The sequence below is a fragment of the Crinia signifera genome, chromosome 2 (genome assembly GCF_055691185.1).
Source record: "Crinia signifera chromosome 2, ASM5569118v1, whole genome shotgun sequence".
NCBI classification, from domain to species: domain Eukaryota; kingdom Metazoa; phylum Chordata; class Amphibia; order Anura; family Myobatrachidae; genus Crinia; species Crinia signifera.
In genome coordinates this window covers 24360239-24380524 of record NC_139218.1, presented here as the reverse complement: position 1 = coordinate 24380524, position 20286 = coordinate 24360239, and the positions used below count along the sequence as shown (strand labels likewise).

At 42.3% G+C, this 20286-nt stretch overlaps 1 protein-coding gene across 1 annotated transcript in view; it reads left to right on the top strand.

Moving 5' to 3' along the window:
- The window catches only part of MRPS6 (mitochondrial ribosomal protein S6), a 38710-nt gene that overhangs the window by 12084 nt on the left and 6340 nt on the right, over positions 1 to 20286 (top strand). Inside the window, exon 2 of the mRNA XM_083171763.1 lies at positions 19059 to 19198. Coding sequence (XP_083027889.1) covers positions 19059 to 19198 — 140 coding nt within the window. The remainder of the gene's footprint in view (positions 1 to 19058; positions 19199 to 20286) is intronic.

The window sequence follows — 20286 nt, the reverse complement described above, 5'->3', positions numbered from 1 at the left end:
GAACTTGTCAAAGTATGCAAATATACAGATCGCAGTTGAGTTTCTGTGTGATGCCTCCCTAGATGTCGTCAAATTAGCAGCCAGATCCATTGCGACTACAGCGGTGACTAGGAGAGCCTTATGGCTCAAGCCGTGGCAGCTGACACGCAATCTAACAGAAGCTGATCTCCCTGCCATTCCAGGGGAAGTACCTGTTTGGTAGCAAACTAGACGATATAATTACAAAGATTTCTGGAGGAAAATCGGTCTAGCTACCACAGGACATGGCAAAAAGAGGCACGTTCAACAGATCAGTCCGTTATTCAGCACCGGACTTTAAAGAAGCAAGGGCTTACAGGCCGGGCAGTAGCTTCAGGAGGTCCTGGTCGGCCAACAGAAGCTTTTTTCGTGGCCAAAGGGGCCAGAAAGGGAGGTTCTCCTCTAAACAGAACTACCAATGATGCCGAACAGGCAGACTGTACAGTACAGCCAGGTCTGGTCCTGTTTTGTCAAAGACAAATCGGGAAATTCTGACATCAGGGTACAAAATAGAGTTTGCAAGATACCCCGGGACGTGGCAGATCGATTCTACTGTCCCTCAAAACCGGACAGAGAAGGCAGCATTATTCACCAGCTTGGAGAAAATGATTGCACAAAAAGTAGTAGGGGGGTACAGAAGGATCAAAAAGAGGAAGGGTGGCTCTCAAGGTTCTTTGTAGTAGAAAGGGGCATCCGGCGGATTCCGGATTCTGGATCTGAGAAGATAAAATTCATAAGTCCAGATAAAGAAATTCAAAATTGAGTCACTGAGGACGATCCTTCCCGACATCATACCTGGGTTTTTTCTGACTACAATAGACCTACAGGGTGCGTATCGGCACATACCCATATTTCCAGGTCACCACAAATTTTTAAGGTTCAGAATAAAAAAAAAAAAAAAAAATGTTACATATGAGTTTGTCACCCTGCCCTTTGGCCGGTCCACCTCTCCTTGGACATTCACGAAAGTACTGATCGTGTTGGTCGCAAATCTAAGAATGCAAGGAATTACCATATGGCCGTACTTAGACGACCTCCTTATTATGGCAAGATGCAGGTCAGAAGCAATAAACCACACAAAAAAGAAATGAAGAAAAGGGGTCCTAAGCCTAAAAAACAAGAATGTAACGTCTTCAGGAACGTGCATGTTGGTGATAGGGCTGCTGTCAGCAGCACTAGAGGCAGTAACATGGGGGCGATTCCACATGAGGATGTTACAAAATTGTTTCCTGACCCAATGGAACGGGGACAGGAGAAACAAAAATCAAACAATCAAATTAATTAAAAGGTGCACATCAAGATCTCGACTGATGGTCTCAAGAGAAAAGACTGAATCAAGGAAGAAAAATTCCTAGTATCCAGTCAAGTAGTAGTAACAACCGACGCCAGCCAGACTGGCTGGGGAGCAGTATGTGGACACCACATGGTTCAGGGGGTCTGGACCCGAAAAATGAGCAGTAGTCATTCAAACCTCAGAGAGATAAGAGCAGTTCTGATTTCGTGTACCCACCTTCAGGATCACCTGCTAGGAAAAGATGTCGTAGGGAGGTCCGACAACCAGACAGTGGTGGCATACATGAACTAACAGGGGGCACAAGAAGCCTTACCCTTATGACAGAAGTGGCGAAAGTAATCGAGTGGGCAGAACACAGAGTAAACAGTCTATCGGCAGTATTTGTGGCCGGAAGCCAGAATCTGCAAGCAGACAGCCTAAGCAGGCATAAGATATTACCAGGAGAATGGGAGCTGTCAACAGAGGCAGTCCATACCCTGGTGAGCATGTGGGGCATGCCACAGATAGACCTAATGGCCACGGCAAAGAATGCAAAGGCCAAAGTTTTTTCTCCAGACATTGGGATCAAGGTGCAGAGCAACTGGTTGCTTTAACAGCAGAGTGGAACGCGGAGCGTGTGTACGTATTTCCGCCGTTTCCGATAATAGCCAGGCTTCTCGGGAAGATAAAGGAAGAGAAGGCTACAGTGATTGTAGTTATTCCATGCTGGCCAAGAAGGCCATGGTTTATGAAGCTGGTGAAGATGGCAATAGACGAGCCTTGGACGATACCCAATTACGACAGACTAATAGGTCAGAACAATCTGTGGCGAGCACAGCCGGAAGTTTGGAAGCTGACGGCGTGGCTACTGAGATCCGGACACTAAAAGACAGAGGTTTTTTTCAGGTAAGGCGATTGAAACATTGCTTAAAGCCAGAATGAGATCTACTTCATGAACATACCATCAAAGTCTGGAGGAAATATGTGATTTTCTATAAACGGGAAAAAAGAATGGTATCTGAGACTGCTACGATACTAAACTTTCTTTAGACGGGGCTAGATAGAAACCTTTCTACGAGTTCTATCAAAGTACAGATATCAGCACTTTCCGCCATGCTAGATACTAAATTGGTAGAAGATAAATATATTCAGAGATTCGTGCAAGCAGCCAGGAGGATCAGGCCGGCCGTTCATTCCCCAGTCTCCCCATGGGACCTCAATTTAGTGTTGAATACATTAGTAGAAAGCCCATTCTAACCAATGGAAGAAATATCAATGAAATGGTTGATTATTAAAGTTGTCTTCTTAGTGGCCATCACATCGACCAGGAGAGTGTTTGAATTACAGGCGCTGTGGGCAAAGCAACCGTTCGTTAATTTCTTTAAAGATAAGGTAGTATTAGGAACTACTCCCCAATTTCTACCTAAGGTAGTATCAACCTTCCACATAAATCAAGAGATTGCGTTACCATCATTCTGCGCAAATCCGACCAACAGTAAAGAAGAAAGATTGCATAAATTGGACGTGGTCAAGGAGCTGGCAAAATGACCATCTCCAGATGGATAAAAACGTGTATAGTGGAAGCGTATAAGTTAGGAGGTCAACAACCTCCAGTAGCTATCAAAGCCCACTCTACAAGAGCAGTGTCTGCCTCCTGGGCAGAAAAAGAGAGGGCATCTATCGAAGAACTCTGCAAAGCTGCATGCTGGTCATCAGTGCATACATTTGCGAAGCACTACAGAGTGGACGTAACTTCTTCAGCTGATGCGAAGTTTGGCAGACAGGTTCTGAGCGCAGTTGTATGTATGAATTATTATTCATAAGAGAACAAGGTGAAGTAACCTATTATTATCATTATATTATATCCCTCCCATTATATTACTGCTTGGGTATAACCCATTGGTAGCTGCCATGGGGAGGTAGAGGAAAGAACAGATTCCTACCTGTTAATATGCTTTCCTCTACTCCACCATGGCAGCATAGTTCCCTTCCCATATGTATTTGTATTATAAGCTGTTTAACAAGACACTGAGGCCTAGAAGGGAGGGGCTTATGTAGGGTCAGGTGTTCTCTTTGTTTCCTTTCCAGAATACTACCCTGCAGGACTTAACCCATTGGTAGCTGCCATGGTGGAGTAGAGGAAAGCATATTAACAGGTAGGAATCTGTTCTTTCTTTGCCTACTTAGATCATCAGGGTCTTGTACTGCTGTATAAAACAATAGATGTGTCCTCCCTACATCATTGCTGCAGTGGCTCCAAACAACTGCTTTAACACCCGCCAGGTCCTGTGAGACTCCACTAGTGGCAAGTGTTGTGTGCGTTTTTTTTTTAAAAATGCATCTATAGTTGCAACCCTATGAATCATCGGAAGACTCTGTTGAGTCATTTGGCACTTGAATGCAACTGAGTCTCTGTGCACAAAGTGCTACAATGCAGCGGCTGTGAGTTTTTACACGCAAAGTTCTGTTGTGCTTCTTGTACAGAATCAGTCCCAGCCAGATATACAAGTGTCCCATGCCATATTGATCAGTGCTGTCTTCCGGTGCGTCCTAGTCACATCGCACTGTGACTAAGACGCTATCCCGGGGGGGGGGGGAGAAACAACTTGCCGCTAGCGGAGATGCATGGGAAATGGCGGATGACTCACACCAGGCATCTCGCGCTTCATGGCCTATGGAGGCAAGATGTATGAGGACATATCGGTATATTAATATCCAAATTACCCGTGCCTACAGCAAATTCAAGCATGGTGCAAAAAATGTCAAATAACTTGCACATGGAGGGTCAGATTTAGTTGTATCTGCTGTACAAATAACTACGTCCTGCACTTTGTACATTCGCAGGGCCCATTCGTAGGGAGTAGAATCAGTCACTGACTGTACGGAACGATCACTGCAGCTTCCTAGGCCTAGTTATGGGAAGGGGCCTTGACAATGATATTATTTTCCTCAGCAGCCACTAAGAACCAGAGGAGTGACTGATGTTTGAGGCACTAAGAACTCTGCAGATGTCGTACATTTTTGGACATCAGGCTGTTTAATATTTTTTGAATTTTTTTTTTTGTAATTCAAATGCAAGTTATGTACTAGAGCGCCAGTCCCCTCGGTAGGGTGTAAAGTGAGAGCTGGTGTGGAAAGTGCTTATTATCTTTCGAAATATAAAAGACTAATCGTTCTTTTAACGTGGTGGCTTTTTAGAGAGGCCTATTGTAGTTTTTTTTTTTTTTTTTCCCTAAACTCTCAAATTTCCATATAAATGTATTAAATGTACCCAAGTTTTATTCAGAATTTTACATCCTGATCTCAATGTTGTGCTTAAAATGTAAACCACATAAAAAACGGCAATCTCACATTTAATGTGTTAAATGGAAAGTTAAGCGGAGTTCAGTTCTCTAAACCAGTGGCTCCCCACCTCGGTCCTTAAGTACCCCTGACAGGTGACGTTTTCCAGGTCAGCTGGCAGGTGCACTTAGTATGCACTGACACATTTTAAAGGATCACAGGTGGAGCTAATTATTTTACCTCTGATTCTGTGTGGAGACCTGGAAAAATCATGAACTGTTAGGGGTCCTTGAAGACCGAGTTTGAGAACCACTGCTCCAAACCATCTCTGCTCACTACACCATGTGCTCTGGGACTGTGGTTGCTATGGTGATCAGAGACATTATTATTACAGTATTTGTAGCGGCCTCACAGAAAAATAAATACCAGCTCAGCTGTAAATGCAAACGTTCTGCTTCACCTCCCCTCTCCGGCAGACAAGATGTTAATATCATCCGTGCTGCTATAGTCCATTAACCCAAAAGTACTCTAATCTGGGTACACCCCTAAAGATTTCTGTCCAACGTTTGCTCCCAAAAGCTGGAATACAGGCCATGGTTGTTCAGACGTATTGGTTAAATCCATGTTGATTTTAACATAGTTATAGTTTATTCCAGCATTTGGGAGCGAATGGATGATTGCCATGTGCTCCCATATATTACCACGGGTTTGTTCCCACCAGACAGATTATACCAGGGTTGCCGACCCTCCCGGAATTCCCGGGAGTCTCCCGAAAATCGGGTCCCCCTCCCGGCCTCCCCGGAAGGGTGGGCAACCCTCCCGGAATCTGGGGGACCCCCATGAACCCACCGAATCGCGGCATGTAAATGCCGCAATCCGCGGGTCTCAGAGGAGGGGGCGGAGCTAAAATGGCACAATCGCGTCATTTTAGCCCCGCCCCCTCCATGGATATCAGTAATTTCTTCTATTTCCCGTAGAGGGGGCGTGGCTTAATGACGTCACCGTCAAGCCCCGCCCCCCGATCGGGTAAGCAAAGTCTCCTCTCCGGGCTTCTCCCGGAGAGGAGCATTAAAAAGTCGGCAACCCTGGATTATACAGAATTTTTATGTGAGTACTAAGCTTAACTTTCATTTCAAACACAGGTAGATGTATGAAGCAGTGATAAGGTGCGTACACACGGAACGATGCCGGAAGCGTTCTGACATCGTTTCCTAGATCATAGACCATCGTTAACGATCGGGGGGTACATGCATCGTTAACGATGCGCAGAATAATTTGAACGATTGTTCGTTCCCACCGATCGGGAATGCCCACATTGTCCTTCAAATCGTTCTGTGTGTACCCACCTATAGGGGAGGAGAAATGGCCCATGGCAACCAATCAGCACTGAAGTAACCTCTATAATTTCCATGGGAACTTCTCCACTGGCTCACTTATCCTCCCTTATCGCTGTTTCCTACATCTGCACCACAGCCTGTAAAATGACAGTTAGGAGCTGAGTATGGAACTTTATCTGTCTTCAAGGCTTAAAAAGGCAAGGGTTTATGTAATGGCATATTGCAACACAAATCTGCTGTAATTAGATGTACAAAGCTGCCGGGAGTTTGTTAACCTTTCCGTCAGTCGGTGTGGGCAAAGTTAGGGCAACCGTGTTACGCTGGCACAGTACTAATGTTGTTTAAATCAGTGTAACCCTGCTGGCAGTACAAGTTTCAGCATGACCAGTTTCAATCCTCGTTGCTATTTCCGACGGGGGAAATAGCAACGGGCGCCTATTAAATGCTGTAGTTCCCGACAGCATTGAAGAGGCAGCTTGAGACAACGGACCCGACTTTAAAAACAGACGGCCGTGAATTGCCATGGCCGTTTTCGCCGACACGCCCCCTTTTCAATAGGCGGAACATTGATTCTCGTCTGCCGATAAACTGGCAGGTGGACCTCGGATTGTATGCCCCCCCCCCCCCTTATACAATTAAAATGGTTTAAGTAACACGAGTACTGTTCCAACACACTGTGAATCATACTCATCATGATCAGCCATGTAACTTATCAAAAACACATTCAGATGCATGTGCAATATGTCAGATTTAAATGACTGATGTAAGAACCTTAGACACATCCGTGGTACTATTAATAATACCATTGAGCACAATAATTCTCTTACACTGTGTCCACACTGCCTGCCAGTGTGATGAACATGGGGGACTGCAGAGCCAGACCCCCGTTCTTACTGTTAAGGCAAATTCTCGGGTAAAGCAGTTCTACCAGGTAATTTTGCTTTTTAACACAGGTTTTTGTGCAGTGTAAACTGATCAACCCGTGTCGGCATACCCGGGTCTCCAACCCAGGTAAAAAGCAGGGTTGGAGACCTGGCAATGTTAACACGGGTTGAACCATTCACACTGAAAAAAACCTGTGTTAAAAGGCAAATTACTGGGTCGACATGCTAGCAGTGACAACGGAGGATAAGATGGCAATGGGACATAAGAGACTCCTAGGGATCAAATTATACTCTTTCCAGCATTTTAGGCTACAGAAATTATTATTTTTTTTTTTTACGTTGTAAAAACCTTGGAGTGGGACGTTTCACTCCCAATAGTTCCTAAACCCCTCTCCCATCAATACAATACCCCACATGCCTGTCCTCACATTACCTAGCCCAGAATTTCCCAAATGTCACCATCACAGTCCTGATTTTTAAAGGATATCAATGCTTGTGTTTAGGACAGTCAACTTGATTGAGGTTCTCATGCTCAAGCATGGCTATCCTCTGAAACCTGGACTGTAATGGCGAAGTTTGGGAAATTTCGACTAAACCCATTATTTTTGAGTTGCAGCGCGGGTAGACCCAGCAATAATTGAGATTACTGCGGCAGTGCAATCACATGGAAAAAACTGGATTTTGTGCTAGTGCAAAAGTGTATGAGTGGTAGATTTACTATAACTTCTAAAAATAAGTGATTGTGTTACTCAAAGTAACCAATCAAATTCACTGTCATTTTCTATGACCAATACACCCCTCTGAGAAGTCGGAGTAGTGTATGGGCACCTTTTTATTTAAGTGCCTAATTGTTCATTGACAAAGTTGCACCAAAGGCCATGCACTGTGTACTGATTTTTGGGCAAAAGGTCAAAAAAACACTAGTACGATATGGCCCTTTTTCACACAATTTCGACTCATTGATTTAAATCGTGTGAAAAGTGCTATATTGTATCTGACTGACTTCTGGATCTGATGTGCGGGATCCAGAGATCGTCATGGCTACCACTGGCATTTGCCGTATTCAGCAGCCATGCCTGGGATTGCATGCATTACACTGTATGCGATCCAGCCGCCGTGCGCCCCGGCAGGCAGAGTATTCATATTATCAATTATTTAAATGGCGCCACAAGGGTTCTGCAGCGCCTAAAAATACATAAATGAGCACAAAAAATTAAAACAATTGTATAACAAATTACAGTACAAGGCAAGTTAGCACAAGTACAAGGTAAATAAAGACTGTTCAGTCAGGGGACAGTATACTGAGGCAATTTTTAGGGTTATATATATCACATAAAAGCTTAAATTCTAAAGAGATCACTCAAATGTATCACGTGATGTTTCATGCGATACCTTGGCATAGAGCAGTGATGGCTAACCTTGACACTCCAGCTGCTGTTGAACTACACATCCCAGCATAGCCAAATAGTAAAACTGACGCAGGGCATGCTGGGATGTGTCGTTAAGCAACAGCACCATAGGCAAAACTTCAATCTACTTCTGCCCGCCATAACCCCACACTTTTCAGTCTCTCAAGTGTGGCGTCCCCCTCCAGATCCTAGTGGCACCTGCCTATGGTACTGGCTGGACCATACTTGATCTTCATTCAATTGACCCCCACTAGCATGTATAACAAAGCCTCCCTGCCTATGCTGTCGCTGTCTGCTGTGGTGTCTTTATCACAGTGGCCTGTTACTCAATACAGACCAGACTACTAGAAGCACCGAAGTGAACAGCGACACCCCAGGCAGGAAAAGGGGACTGCATGGGTTTTGAGAAGTTGCCTATAAAATACATTTCAGGCTGAGGTAGGTCCAGCAGGCACAACCATTAAGCACACCGTATCTTTGTGTGCTGGTGGTGAGTGACGCCGCTTCTGTGTTAAGCACAAACGCCATCAATGAAAGCTTTATAGTAGTATGAGGTTGTATAGTGCATTATAAGTGAAGATTCTCGTGTAGTGTGCACCAGCTCCGCCGTGTAACTTCTGATACGTAGGACACACTATCCCACTACTGGAGGATCCAGTTCTGCACAGTAATCCCACCACATTTTGCCTCCATCAGACATTTCTGTATTTTTATATCTTCAATAATGACTAAAATGCTAAACTATGATCGTAGAATAACCGCTGGGACTGGACGCCAATGGTCAGAGTAGGAGGAACTGGCTTGTCCGGGCGCAGACTAAAAATTTGTGGCTGCCTCTGCAAATAAGCGATTACGGGCCAGATGCACTAAGCTTCAAAAGTGATAAAATGGAGAGTGATAAACAGCCAGCCAATCAGCTCCTACCTGCCATGTCACAGGCTATGTTTGAAAAATGTCAGGTTGGAGCTGATTGGCTGGCTGTTTATCACTCTCTATTTTATCACTTTTGACGCTTAGTGCATCTGGCCCAAAGAGAGATGTGTACAGTAATCTAAGCTTTCATCTTAAAGGGAAAGTTCCATACCTTTTTAGAATGTGTAGAGGACCATTGGGGCAGATGTATTAAGCCTGGTGAAGAGAGATAAAGTGGCCAGCCAGCCAATCAGCTATGTTTGAAAAGCGACAGTTAGGAGTTGATTGGCTGGTACAATATCACCTTCCACTTTATCTCTCCACCAGGTTTTATAAATCTTCCCTATTGTTTTGTAAAACATTTCTAATCTTATTCCTGAGCAGATTGGTTGCCGTTCCCGAATCAGAGTATAGTCTGCAAAATACAGTAGCAGGTTCCCTTGCTTATATTCTGGAGTTTAGCTACTAATACCCCTTTCGCAAAGTCGGGTCCCCCATTATACAGAGGTTTTGACCCTTCTTATAATCCAGATCGAATTGCTGGTTTAGGGGGAACACGCTGTTCATTGTGACCTGTAAGAATTTCTGATGACCAAACAGTTCATGAAAGTAGCTTGGGTTCTAGTTTTACTGGAATATTCATAAAATATATATATATATATATATATATATATATATATATATATATATATATATATATATATATATATATATATATATATATATATATATATATATATATATATATATATATTTTTAAATAAAAGCAAATGGCAAGTTGAACAGCTGTATACTCCATGTACGTGTCTTGTGAATGACAGGTTAAAAAAAAAAAAATGCAGGTGTATGCTAAATTTTTGGGTCTAATTCAGCAAGGATCGTTAATCTGAAGTTGCAGTTGACTGCGAGTAGAAAGCCACCGCCTAGACAAAAACAGAAAACGCCCTGTGCAAATTTGCTAATGGATCGCAAATCAATATCCACTTGCAGATCTAAAAACATCAACCCTCTCCCCAAAAACGCCTGGGTATGCCTGCATTTTTTTTGACACTCAGAAAACAGCAGGCTTCCACCCAGAGACACCAGCTTCCTGCCAAACTGCGTCCATATTGCGTTTATGATCTAAATGCATTTTTAGCCATTATTTGCCCTCAATCATGCGCAATGCGAACGGTGCTGTCGCTCGATATTTACAGATATTTGAATTCCCTAATTAGCGATCTGTACTAAATTAGGCCCTCTGTACCAACATTTTTGATAAGTCAAGGTTATTTCAGTAGAGACTGGGGCCAGTTTATCAATGAACTCCTGGGTGATCAAACTTGTTTCATAGGATAAATGGTGCACCAGCCAATCAGCTTACAACTATAATTTTTCAAACACATGACCGTAACGGATTGGCTGGGGCACTGTTTATCATATGCAAGGAGTTCTCTTTCACGATGAATTTATCACTTGTTGATAAATAAGCCATATTATCTTGGTCATGGTGTTTTTAAGTTTTCAAGACTTATTAAAATAAATTTTTTTCCCTCCTTTCTGGCTATACATAAGTCCTTTGTATGTGTACACGTTTATTTTTTTTTATTGTCAGTTTAATACTGTGGAATTGTTAACAGTATTGTCCATTTCAACTCTGTGGATGATTTTTGTTGTGAAACCGTTAACAGAAACCTGAATAATTGTATTATTGATGTTCTTGCCCTGTAAAATCTTTGTTTTCTTAAGTGCCAAATTAAAAACCTTTTTATTCACCACATGCCCCACGTGAACAGGCTCTCTGTTATTCATGACTCTATCTCCGCAATAGCTGAATGTGAAGGGTGTTTGTGTAGTGAAGGCAGCCATTTTGTTACGGCACTAGTAGAGTCACAGGTGCGTACACACTGGATGATGTGGGTGATTTTATCGTTATGGTTTACAAAAAACGTGTAAGACAACTGGTTTCGCTCATTTACAATTTTTTTTTCTTTACTATAAAATAAACTTTATTAACAAGTGATGTAATGTTTGATTTTTGACAAATTAATACACATAATGTATCACAGCTAATAAACAATCAAAAGTTCTGCGACTTGCCAGAAACATAAACGGGAAGGAAGCGATCAATGTCATGAACAAGATTAATTATTGATTTTAGTAATTACTGTGAGTTCTGCTTCATCCATATACTTATTCAGAAACTGAATGGGGGGGGGGGGGGGGGGGGGGGGAGGTGCATACCCAATATGACCCTCTCCAGGAGGGACACATTGCTCTGTTTCTGGACTTTCTTCTTAATTTATGGATTACCATCACCTGTGCTTAAACACCTTTCTTATCAATTACCCTGTTTAAAATGACAGGTGATGACAATCATAAATTAAGATGGAAGTCCACAAACAGAGCATTCTGTCCCTCCTGGAGAGGGTCATGTTGGGAGGTATGGAGGTGTGGGGCGCTCACCTGGTGTGTCTGGTGAGTAGCTGTGTCTTTGCTGTGTAACATGGAGAGGCAGAGGGTGTCTGGCACTGTCTGTGGGCTCACTGGGCTGGTTCTCTGTCATGTGAGTCAGAGGCTCCACCCAGGGTTATATCTCCAGACACACTTTGAGTGACAGATGTAGCCAAATATATGAGATTTATTTAATGTTTAGAAAGGTGCGAACAAGCCCTGTCCTGCTTCGTGTGACACGTTGAAAGCTTGTTTAAATATGACATCATGGTCATTGTGAAATGGTTCTAAACACTTGTTCCTCTCCACCTCCTAAAGGCCCATACACACTAGGAGTTTTTCATTTTAAAAGACTTTTTGGTGAAAGATATATCTTTTGGCAAAGTAGTGCGTACACACTGAGCTATTTTCCCAAAGAGCGAGAGATTTTCAGGAGGCAAAAGACTTTGCTGAAAATCTTTCATTATAAGGCTATTTACATAATGGGCGGGGTTTGAATTCCAAGGGTGGGAGCAGGGGCCTGATTCAGAACAGATTGCTAGTCTGCGTATATTCGGATACTGTGCTCTGTATGGAGCAAGGGTGGGAGCGGTCGGACACTGACAGCCCGGTGGGACGGTGGAGCAAGGGAAGGGAGCAGGGCGGCGGCCGGGCTGATGCTGGCTCACCTTTCAGCCATCATCGACTAGCGATTGTACACACTGAGCGATGATGGTTGAAAAAAAGAACCATCATCTCCCAAACATGCTGGTAAAACCAGCAGACTAACCACTTTGCATGCGGAAGCGTGTATCATTGCTAGTCGGGGATCATTGACTCGTATGCACTTGCTGACTTTCAGCTTAAAATTGCCAAGTGTGTATGGTCGTGAACACCACTGCTGTAATATGACAGGTAGGAGCTGATTCGCTGCTATTTTATCTCCATCCACTTTATCACTCTCCAAGGCTTAATACATAGACCACTGCTCCCTTATTTAGTGGTATAAAATGACTGTCTACGGTCGGGCAGCAAGCGTGTAAAGCTCTGTGATTTGCAGTGCCGTAATTGCTTTGACATTTGTCTTTCCATTTGCTCCTTCAGCCTTTAATCAGTCTCGCTCAGATCGTTCTGTACTCAAACCATCATCAAGAACCCTGCAAGTGTTGTCATGCAGGAAAAGCGAACATACACATGAAAGAAAAAGCACAATGGCTATCTGTAAGGGACACGGTCGCTAGGTCGACTTCATGAAGGTTGACCTTTGGTCGGAAGGTCGTCAATGGGAAGGTCGAGGGTCAAAAAGTCGACATGATTTTTCACTGTTTTTTTTTTTTGGGAGCCAACTTGTGCCGACAGGCGGAATTTCATACCCCACCATCCATCAGGGTGCGGTGGGAGAATTTAATCGTGCCCAAAGCATGGCGAGCGCTCTACACAGAAAGGGTGTCCATGTCAAATTCGGGACAAAATTTTTTGAAAAACTTTTGACCTCTTTCACTATCAACCTTCACAATTTCAACCTAATGCTTGTGTCGGCCTACCGACTCTGTCAACCTTTGTCATCTGACCAGCTAAGCCCTGTCGACCTTTAGTAGTTGACCTAATGTATGTTGATTTTCATGTATTTATTAAAAAGATAAAACACCTATAATCCATGTACAAGGATGGGACTTGTGACTGCTGGTGGACCTACCCCAGACTCTATACCCAAGGAAGACCATATTCTTATATGGTACTTGTACTGTAGCTATCGGATTCCCCAGCTAGAAATGAACGTACAACCTCTAATCTGGGGGTGTCGGAATGTTAAATTTAGTCAATGGTGAAATCTATCCTGAACCCCACAATGAGTGGTCAATAGGGTAATGGGCCCCATACATCAGCAATCACAATTTATGGATTTCCAGATACAGGGATTTTTTGGCCAGATAAATGGATTTTACAATCTATCTGACTTTGCCCACACATTACAGATTTATTTCAGTGATCGGCAGATTTTTCCATCTAAAGATTGCATCTTCATATCTGGAAATTGCCCAATCGATTGTCATTTCAGCTGTTCATAATGTAAATAGATGAAGAAGACGAATTGGGAATGCCCACACACATAAAAAAGATCTGCAGATAATACCAGATTATTAAACATGTTTAAAAACCTGATTAAGCAATCGATTGGTGATTTTGATTGGGATTGCCAAAAGGGGGAGCCCACACATCTAAAATTAATTGTGGAAATCATCTCCATATCTGAAAATTGTCACAATTAATTGCTGATGTATGGGGCCCTTAACAGTTGACTAAAAGGACAATGTAGGAGGCTGATAGAGGCCATAGGAGGCTGTTGTAAAATACACATTTTAACAATGGTGGATTATACCATTGACTGTGGGCTGAATATTCCAGCATGTATATCTTGGCAAATATAAAATGGTATTTTGGGGCAAAATGTAAAATTCCAATCTGCACGTTCAAACCCCCCATTTCCCACAAATAAAACAAATCAACGTTCACGTCCAACAATTCTCTTATATGAATAGCAAAAACTGTGGACTTGACCCGTGTTAAAAAGTTGCACAACCTAGATTGTAGCTCGTTACACCACCGCTTTAATATCATTTTGAAACTGAAAATAGAGAATCCATTAAATAATTTTCTAAATTATTAAATAAAACATTGATACCACATTGACAAAAATATATATCCATAGTAAAGAATAGTTGAGCTGGGTAATACCTGCCAGGTGATAGTGGATCCTATACCTGTGGGACTGTAGCAGCACTATACCATGTGATTGATGGTTTGAAATAAGGGGAGTCCTACTTAGCTGCCCCCATTGTGATGCCGTGAGTAATTTTTTTTCCCAGGCCTTGGCATAAACCTACATTTTTGCATCTGGAAAGCCCCTTTCTCTGGTCTATTGTGTTGTGCTGTAGGGAAAAGCCCAGGCTGAAGCCAATGAGTCGTTATCAGTTCATTGCCCACAGCCCCGATAAAGGGCATCAGCTGCTGGGCACAAGTTATGGGACTCGTTCCATATCTTGCCAAGCAGATTTAGCTCTGACTGCACCATACCCCTCACAGCTGGGCACAAGAATGTCTTCATTGTGGCACCACGGTTACATTTAATAAGCCGCTCATTGTTTTAGAAGGAAATCCCCTATCAGTTATTATTCGTTGAGGTCATTACGTTTTCATTTCACCCTTTAGTGAAACTCACATCCAGCTCACAAGACTAATGACTGTGCCTTGTATTTAATATCATTGGCCCTTTAAAACCAGCATCTGATCAAGACCCATCAGAAGAGGGCCTCTTAATAAATGTATCCTAAAATGTTTGAATTGATTTTAAAGTCCCGGTCCTCAGCACAATGAATACAAGGTCCCATTTGTCCCAGGTCATGTTTTTTCTGTCCTGTATTGCACTGGATCTCTCTATGGTCAGGTTGGTGGACCATTGCGGGCAGTCAGACCCAACATTCATCAATGAGGGCTACCTGGAAGTGAAAACTGAATAATTGCGCTTCATCCTGATTCGCTGCCAGACGGTCTTTGTACATACTGGTCAGTAGAGTCTACGGAGGAAAGAATTGCATGATCGATAGTTCTACATGTATCGTACCCGCTACTTGGGGTTGCCAAATTCCGTTGAATAGTAGTACAGCCCCACTATGCAGTGATGCTAGTCCCATTGATCTCTTGCACACGATCATTCTGTATCATGTTTGCAATATTCTGGTAATTTCTTACAGTCCCAGTAACCTGCAAGAGTGAACGTTGACTGACATTTCAGTTACACAATTCTGTCTGCAACCGAAATATTTGCCGAGCTGTTTAGAGTTGTTACGTAATGCTATGAAGATGTTCTGGATAGAACATGAAGTAGGTATGTTCATGTTCTTTTAGTTTATGAATAATCAACGCCTCCTCCTAGAATATTACAAAAAAACATTTTGAAATCTTGGCCAGATACAATCGGTCTTTATTATTAGCTAGAAAGGGAACACAAGTTACATGTCTGAACCTCTGCGGGTGTGTTTGACACCAGAGTATTCCCACACGATGTGAAGGATATTTTGTTTAAACCTTTTAAAGATGACAAGTGGAGTCGTTTCCTAACCAATCGTATCCTAGCTTTCTCTAGTACAGTCTATAAAATAGTAGCTACTGTATAATCTGGTTGGTTCCTATGAGACACACCTCCTCCTTTAGAAGGCTTGATAAATTTCCCCCTGTCTCTCTATCTTTTGGAGTTCTACTTGCCTCAATCGCCCTTCTTGCTCAATGACATTGCCCCGATCACGTGCAGCCCTGAACTCGCCAACATGAACGGTTGGGTCATCTACTTGTTGGGATCGGCCTAGTATCACCTGTAGTATGTGCACCAGTAAATATTCTAATCATCCTCCAGGCTGATTCCTTTACAACTGGGTCTTTTAAACCGGTCCGTCGAAAGTGGTAGCCACTCTTTTGTGTGAGAACCGGCAAAATAAAGAACACACTGAAAACCAAAAAGTTAATTTGGAGGGACAGCTTGCTTGGGGCCCTTGATTTAGGTAACTGTACTTCAGGTCTTGCACCCATTAACTTCCCATTCCCGTGAAGTCCATTTGAGCAGTATACAAAACTGCCAAGCAATAAACAAAGAGATGAACCATCAAAGACCTTCAGCACTCCTACGCCAATCAAATTTTGGATCATTTTCATCTTCGTGCCAATAACTGGGCTGAGGAGTTGGAGACCGTTCTGGGCAGAAACGTAGCTCATGCGATTTACTGCTACTAAAATAAAAAATAAATTCTCCAAAGTGTATCTTGAGATTGACTTAGGTTCCCCACTTCCTTGGCTTGATAGATTGAATGGCCGGACCGTGGACTTTGCTTCGTTGTAAAGTCCAAATGGGGAACAGTATAACAATATAATATGGGAGTAAGAGAACATTTTGAATTGCAAATATTGGGGCAGATGTATTCGGCTTTAACAAGAGATAAATCCAAGGGTGATAAGGAGAGATAAACGTCCAGCCAATCACATCCCAAATGCCATGTAGCCTGTGTTTGAAAAAAGTCAGCAAGGAGCTGATTGGCTGGACGTTTATCTCTCCTTATCACCCTTGGATTTATCTCTTGTTAAGGCTTAATACATCTGCCCCATTGGTTGGTAATTTGTGGAACTTGTGAATGCAAGACAAATTCAGTTATAGGCAGATATAATCTATTCTAGACCTTAAAATCCAAATATGAAAAAAAAAAAAAAAAAATTGCAAAGCTGATGTACTGTATCCACGGCTAATGTTTCCAAGCACTCAACCTGACTTTATCAGCAAAAACAATCTAATCGAGATCTATTCTTTATTAAAGGTTTGTATTCTCAGAAAGAAGCGGTTTATAGCTGTAAGACGGGTTGGTGACTGTTCTACAGATGTTAGAAACACAGAAAACCATATTAAAATAAAGGCTATAGTATGTGCCAGTAGAGGTTGAGTATCCCGGTACTTGTATAATATCTGGACACCCGATTTTTTTCATTGTATTGCATCGCATGCAATATAGTGGCATACAATTCATGCGATGCGATTTTTCATTGTAAAGACCCCATTTTTTTATTGTATAGTCACCCATGGGTGATTTCATACCGAAACTATCCAACTACGCATGGAGTTGATTTTATATAGTGTGGCGGGGGAATGCAGAATACATGTAAAGTAATCCGCGTCCCCCGTGGGGCTCGTTGCGCTTCGGGCTTGGTGGCTCGCTGCGCTCGCCACACTATATAAAATCAACTCCGTGTGTAGTTGGATAGTGGGGGTATGAAATGACCCATGGGTGACTATACAATTAAAAATCGGGTCTTTAAAATGAAAAATCGCATCGCATGCGATGAAAAAATCGGGCGCCCAGATAATACACAAGTACCAGTATCCCTTATCCAAAATGCTTGGGACCAGAACACTTTTGGAAAATGGATTATTCTGTTATTTTGGAATATCTTTATATATGAATGAGGTATCTTGCATTTATGTTGTATTCGCACATGAAATACACACAAATATATTTTATTTGTGCATGAAACAAGGTTCGTGTACAATCTCACTGAATTTGAATGTAGTCCCAGTGCCAGTTATGTGTTGTTGTTGTTTTTTAAAGTACATTTTAGAGACTATGGTTTTCTGAATAATTTGGATACTCATCCTGTATAAATCAAAGAACATTCGAGTAATACAAAAACATTACAGAGCAGATTCCATTATTGTCTCAAAGTACCACCAGTAGGCACAAACTATACCAATGAGCCCCAAGAGACTCTGGAACAGATGTACTAAGCCAGGCATGTCCAAACTATGGCCCTCCAGCTGTTGTGAAACTACAAGTCCCATCATGCCTTGCCACAGTGGTAAGGCATGGTGGGATGTGTAGTTTCACAACAGCTGGATCGCCATATTTTAAAAATCCACAGATTACCTGGAAAACGTGGACCGTGTTGGGGTCCTGGGGGTTAAGTTTGCAAACCTGTGCGCTAGATAATCAACCATAGTCTTTATAATTGTCTAAGAAGTAACCACTCAGTGGATCTAAATACTTACATCATTTTGGTCCTTGTCGCTTCCTATAGAAACTCTGTAGGAACCCTAAATCTTGTACAGATTCTTACCCTCAACCTCTAGGAACGCGGCTCTTCCGTCCATGTATATTATAGAATATCTAATTCTATTTTGAGGACTTTATACTTTCAGTTGTGTTTTGTGTTCAATATATTGTTTTTACTTGGGTGGAGCTGTAGAATTGGGATCAATTTCCCAGGAGATCCTCCTAGTAGTAGCCGTCATATTTGTTTAAAAGCCATTGGGTCAAGGGTCTTCTCTGGCATGCTTATTTTGTAGCTGTTGCAATGGTATTGGTGGGCGAGTTATAGCCACTATAACAAGAGAAAATGCCTTTGTCAGGACATTAACCCTTTGAGTGGCAACATTTGTGAGAGATGCGCAAAATATCAGCTAAAACTGCCAGCGTTGCTCACATTTGTTATATAAATTCAAATAAAAAATGTTATGTTTAATTATCTCCTATATAATTCATTATGATGAATAAAAAATGTTTGCTTGGCAATTTTCACACCAATTTTTACAAATTCACTTGGCGCTCAAAGGGTTAAGGTTCCTCTGCCAGAATTGGACAGGTCTGGTCTTTTCTGAGCCTATAGCCCAACCATCCTCTACGAGACCCATTCATGAATACTTTTTGGCCGACTCTGTGATATCTGAGATTTCTAAATTTTTCTACAGTCCATGCGTATCATGTTGCGTTGTATATTGTGCTAAATATGGATATGACTGCAACGTGTGCATTGGCAATAAGTCTGTGGGCATGGGAAAGCTTTGGAAGCTAGATGGGGTAAAACACGTTATGCAGATCCGTCACCGATTAGAAAACTGAATGTTCACTCGATGCACCATTGTACTTGGTCTTTTAGGCCGGCAGCATGTATTGGTAAGATCACTTAACTTACTGTAATTATCTTTTTTTTTCTCAAGCCTGAGACGGTGGCCACTCTGAAGCGTACGATGGAGACTCTGATGGAAAAGGGTGCCATTGTTCGGAATCTGGAAAACCTTGGGGAGAAGGCCCTTCCTTACAAAATGTTCAAACACAGTCAACGTCACACAAGAGGAGGGTATGTGTTTGTTTGTTTTTTTTTTCAGCTTTTTTTTTTCTTTCAACTTTATTTATTTTATTCTTCGTTTAGTGCACAAGATCGCATAAGACTCCTTCCATGAGGAAGTGGTTAGATCGTTAATAGGTCTAAATTAGGGCATACACTACTGTGACTTCTCGTAGCAGTGTGTGTGTGTGTGTAACCATCCAATCCCCCTTGAGCTGCCCGGGAATTTTCCTGGCTGCAGGATCGCATGTGATCCACCCTTGGACCTTCCCAGGAGGGGGTCCGAGTCGAGGTCGGACGTGCAAGCAGGATGTGCACGGGACCCGCTATCGGATGGGATTTCAAAAACGTGCAATTTTGGCTGATTTCACCCGATTTCTCGGCCTGATCCGTCGTTACGGTAAAATCGTCCCAAAACGCGTAAGTGTAAGGGTGTGATGTATCAATTACCTTTTTTATGCATACGCGGTTCTGAGCATATTTTCTCCTTGCTAGTCTACTAAGTTTAGCTGCTTTTAGTAAGTGTATTTAATGTCGTCCGCTTGGCTATTACATTTTAATGATTTTCAAACATGGTATGTATATCTCTATAGGTCATACATACATACATACATACATACATACATACATACATACATATGAACCATGTTTGTAAATGATTAATGTTAACAGCCAAGCAGAAGACCTAAAATTACACTTACTGACAGCACCTGAAATTAGTAGACTAGCAAGGGAGCAAGGGACTAGTACATGGGAGAAGAGGGAAGCGCCGCGGAAAAGCAGATGCAACGCAACGGTAATTGTAAGTACATCCCGCCCTAAGGGTGAGATGTACTAAGCCTTGAAAAGTGATAAAATGGAGAGTGATGAACCACTAACCAATGGGCTCCTCACATCCTGTGACATGGCAGTTAGGAGCTGATTTTCTGTTGGGTTTATCACTTCTTAAGCTTAGTACATCTGGCCGATAGTGAGAAACTGTCGACTTTTTCATTCGGCAAACTTTTTCCATGTTTATCTTTTGCTTGTGTGTGTATGTATATATATATATGTATATATATATATATGTATGTATATATGTGTGTATATATATATATGCA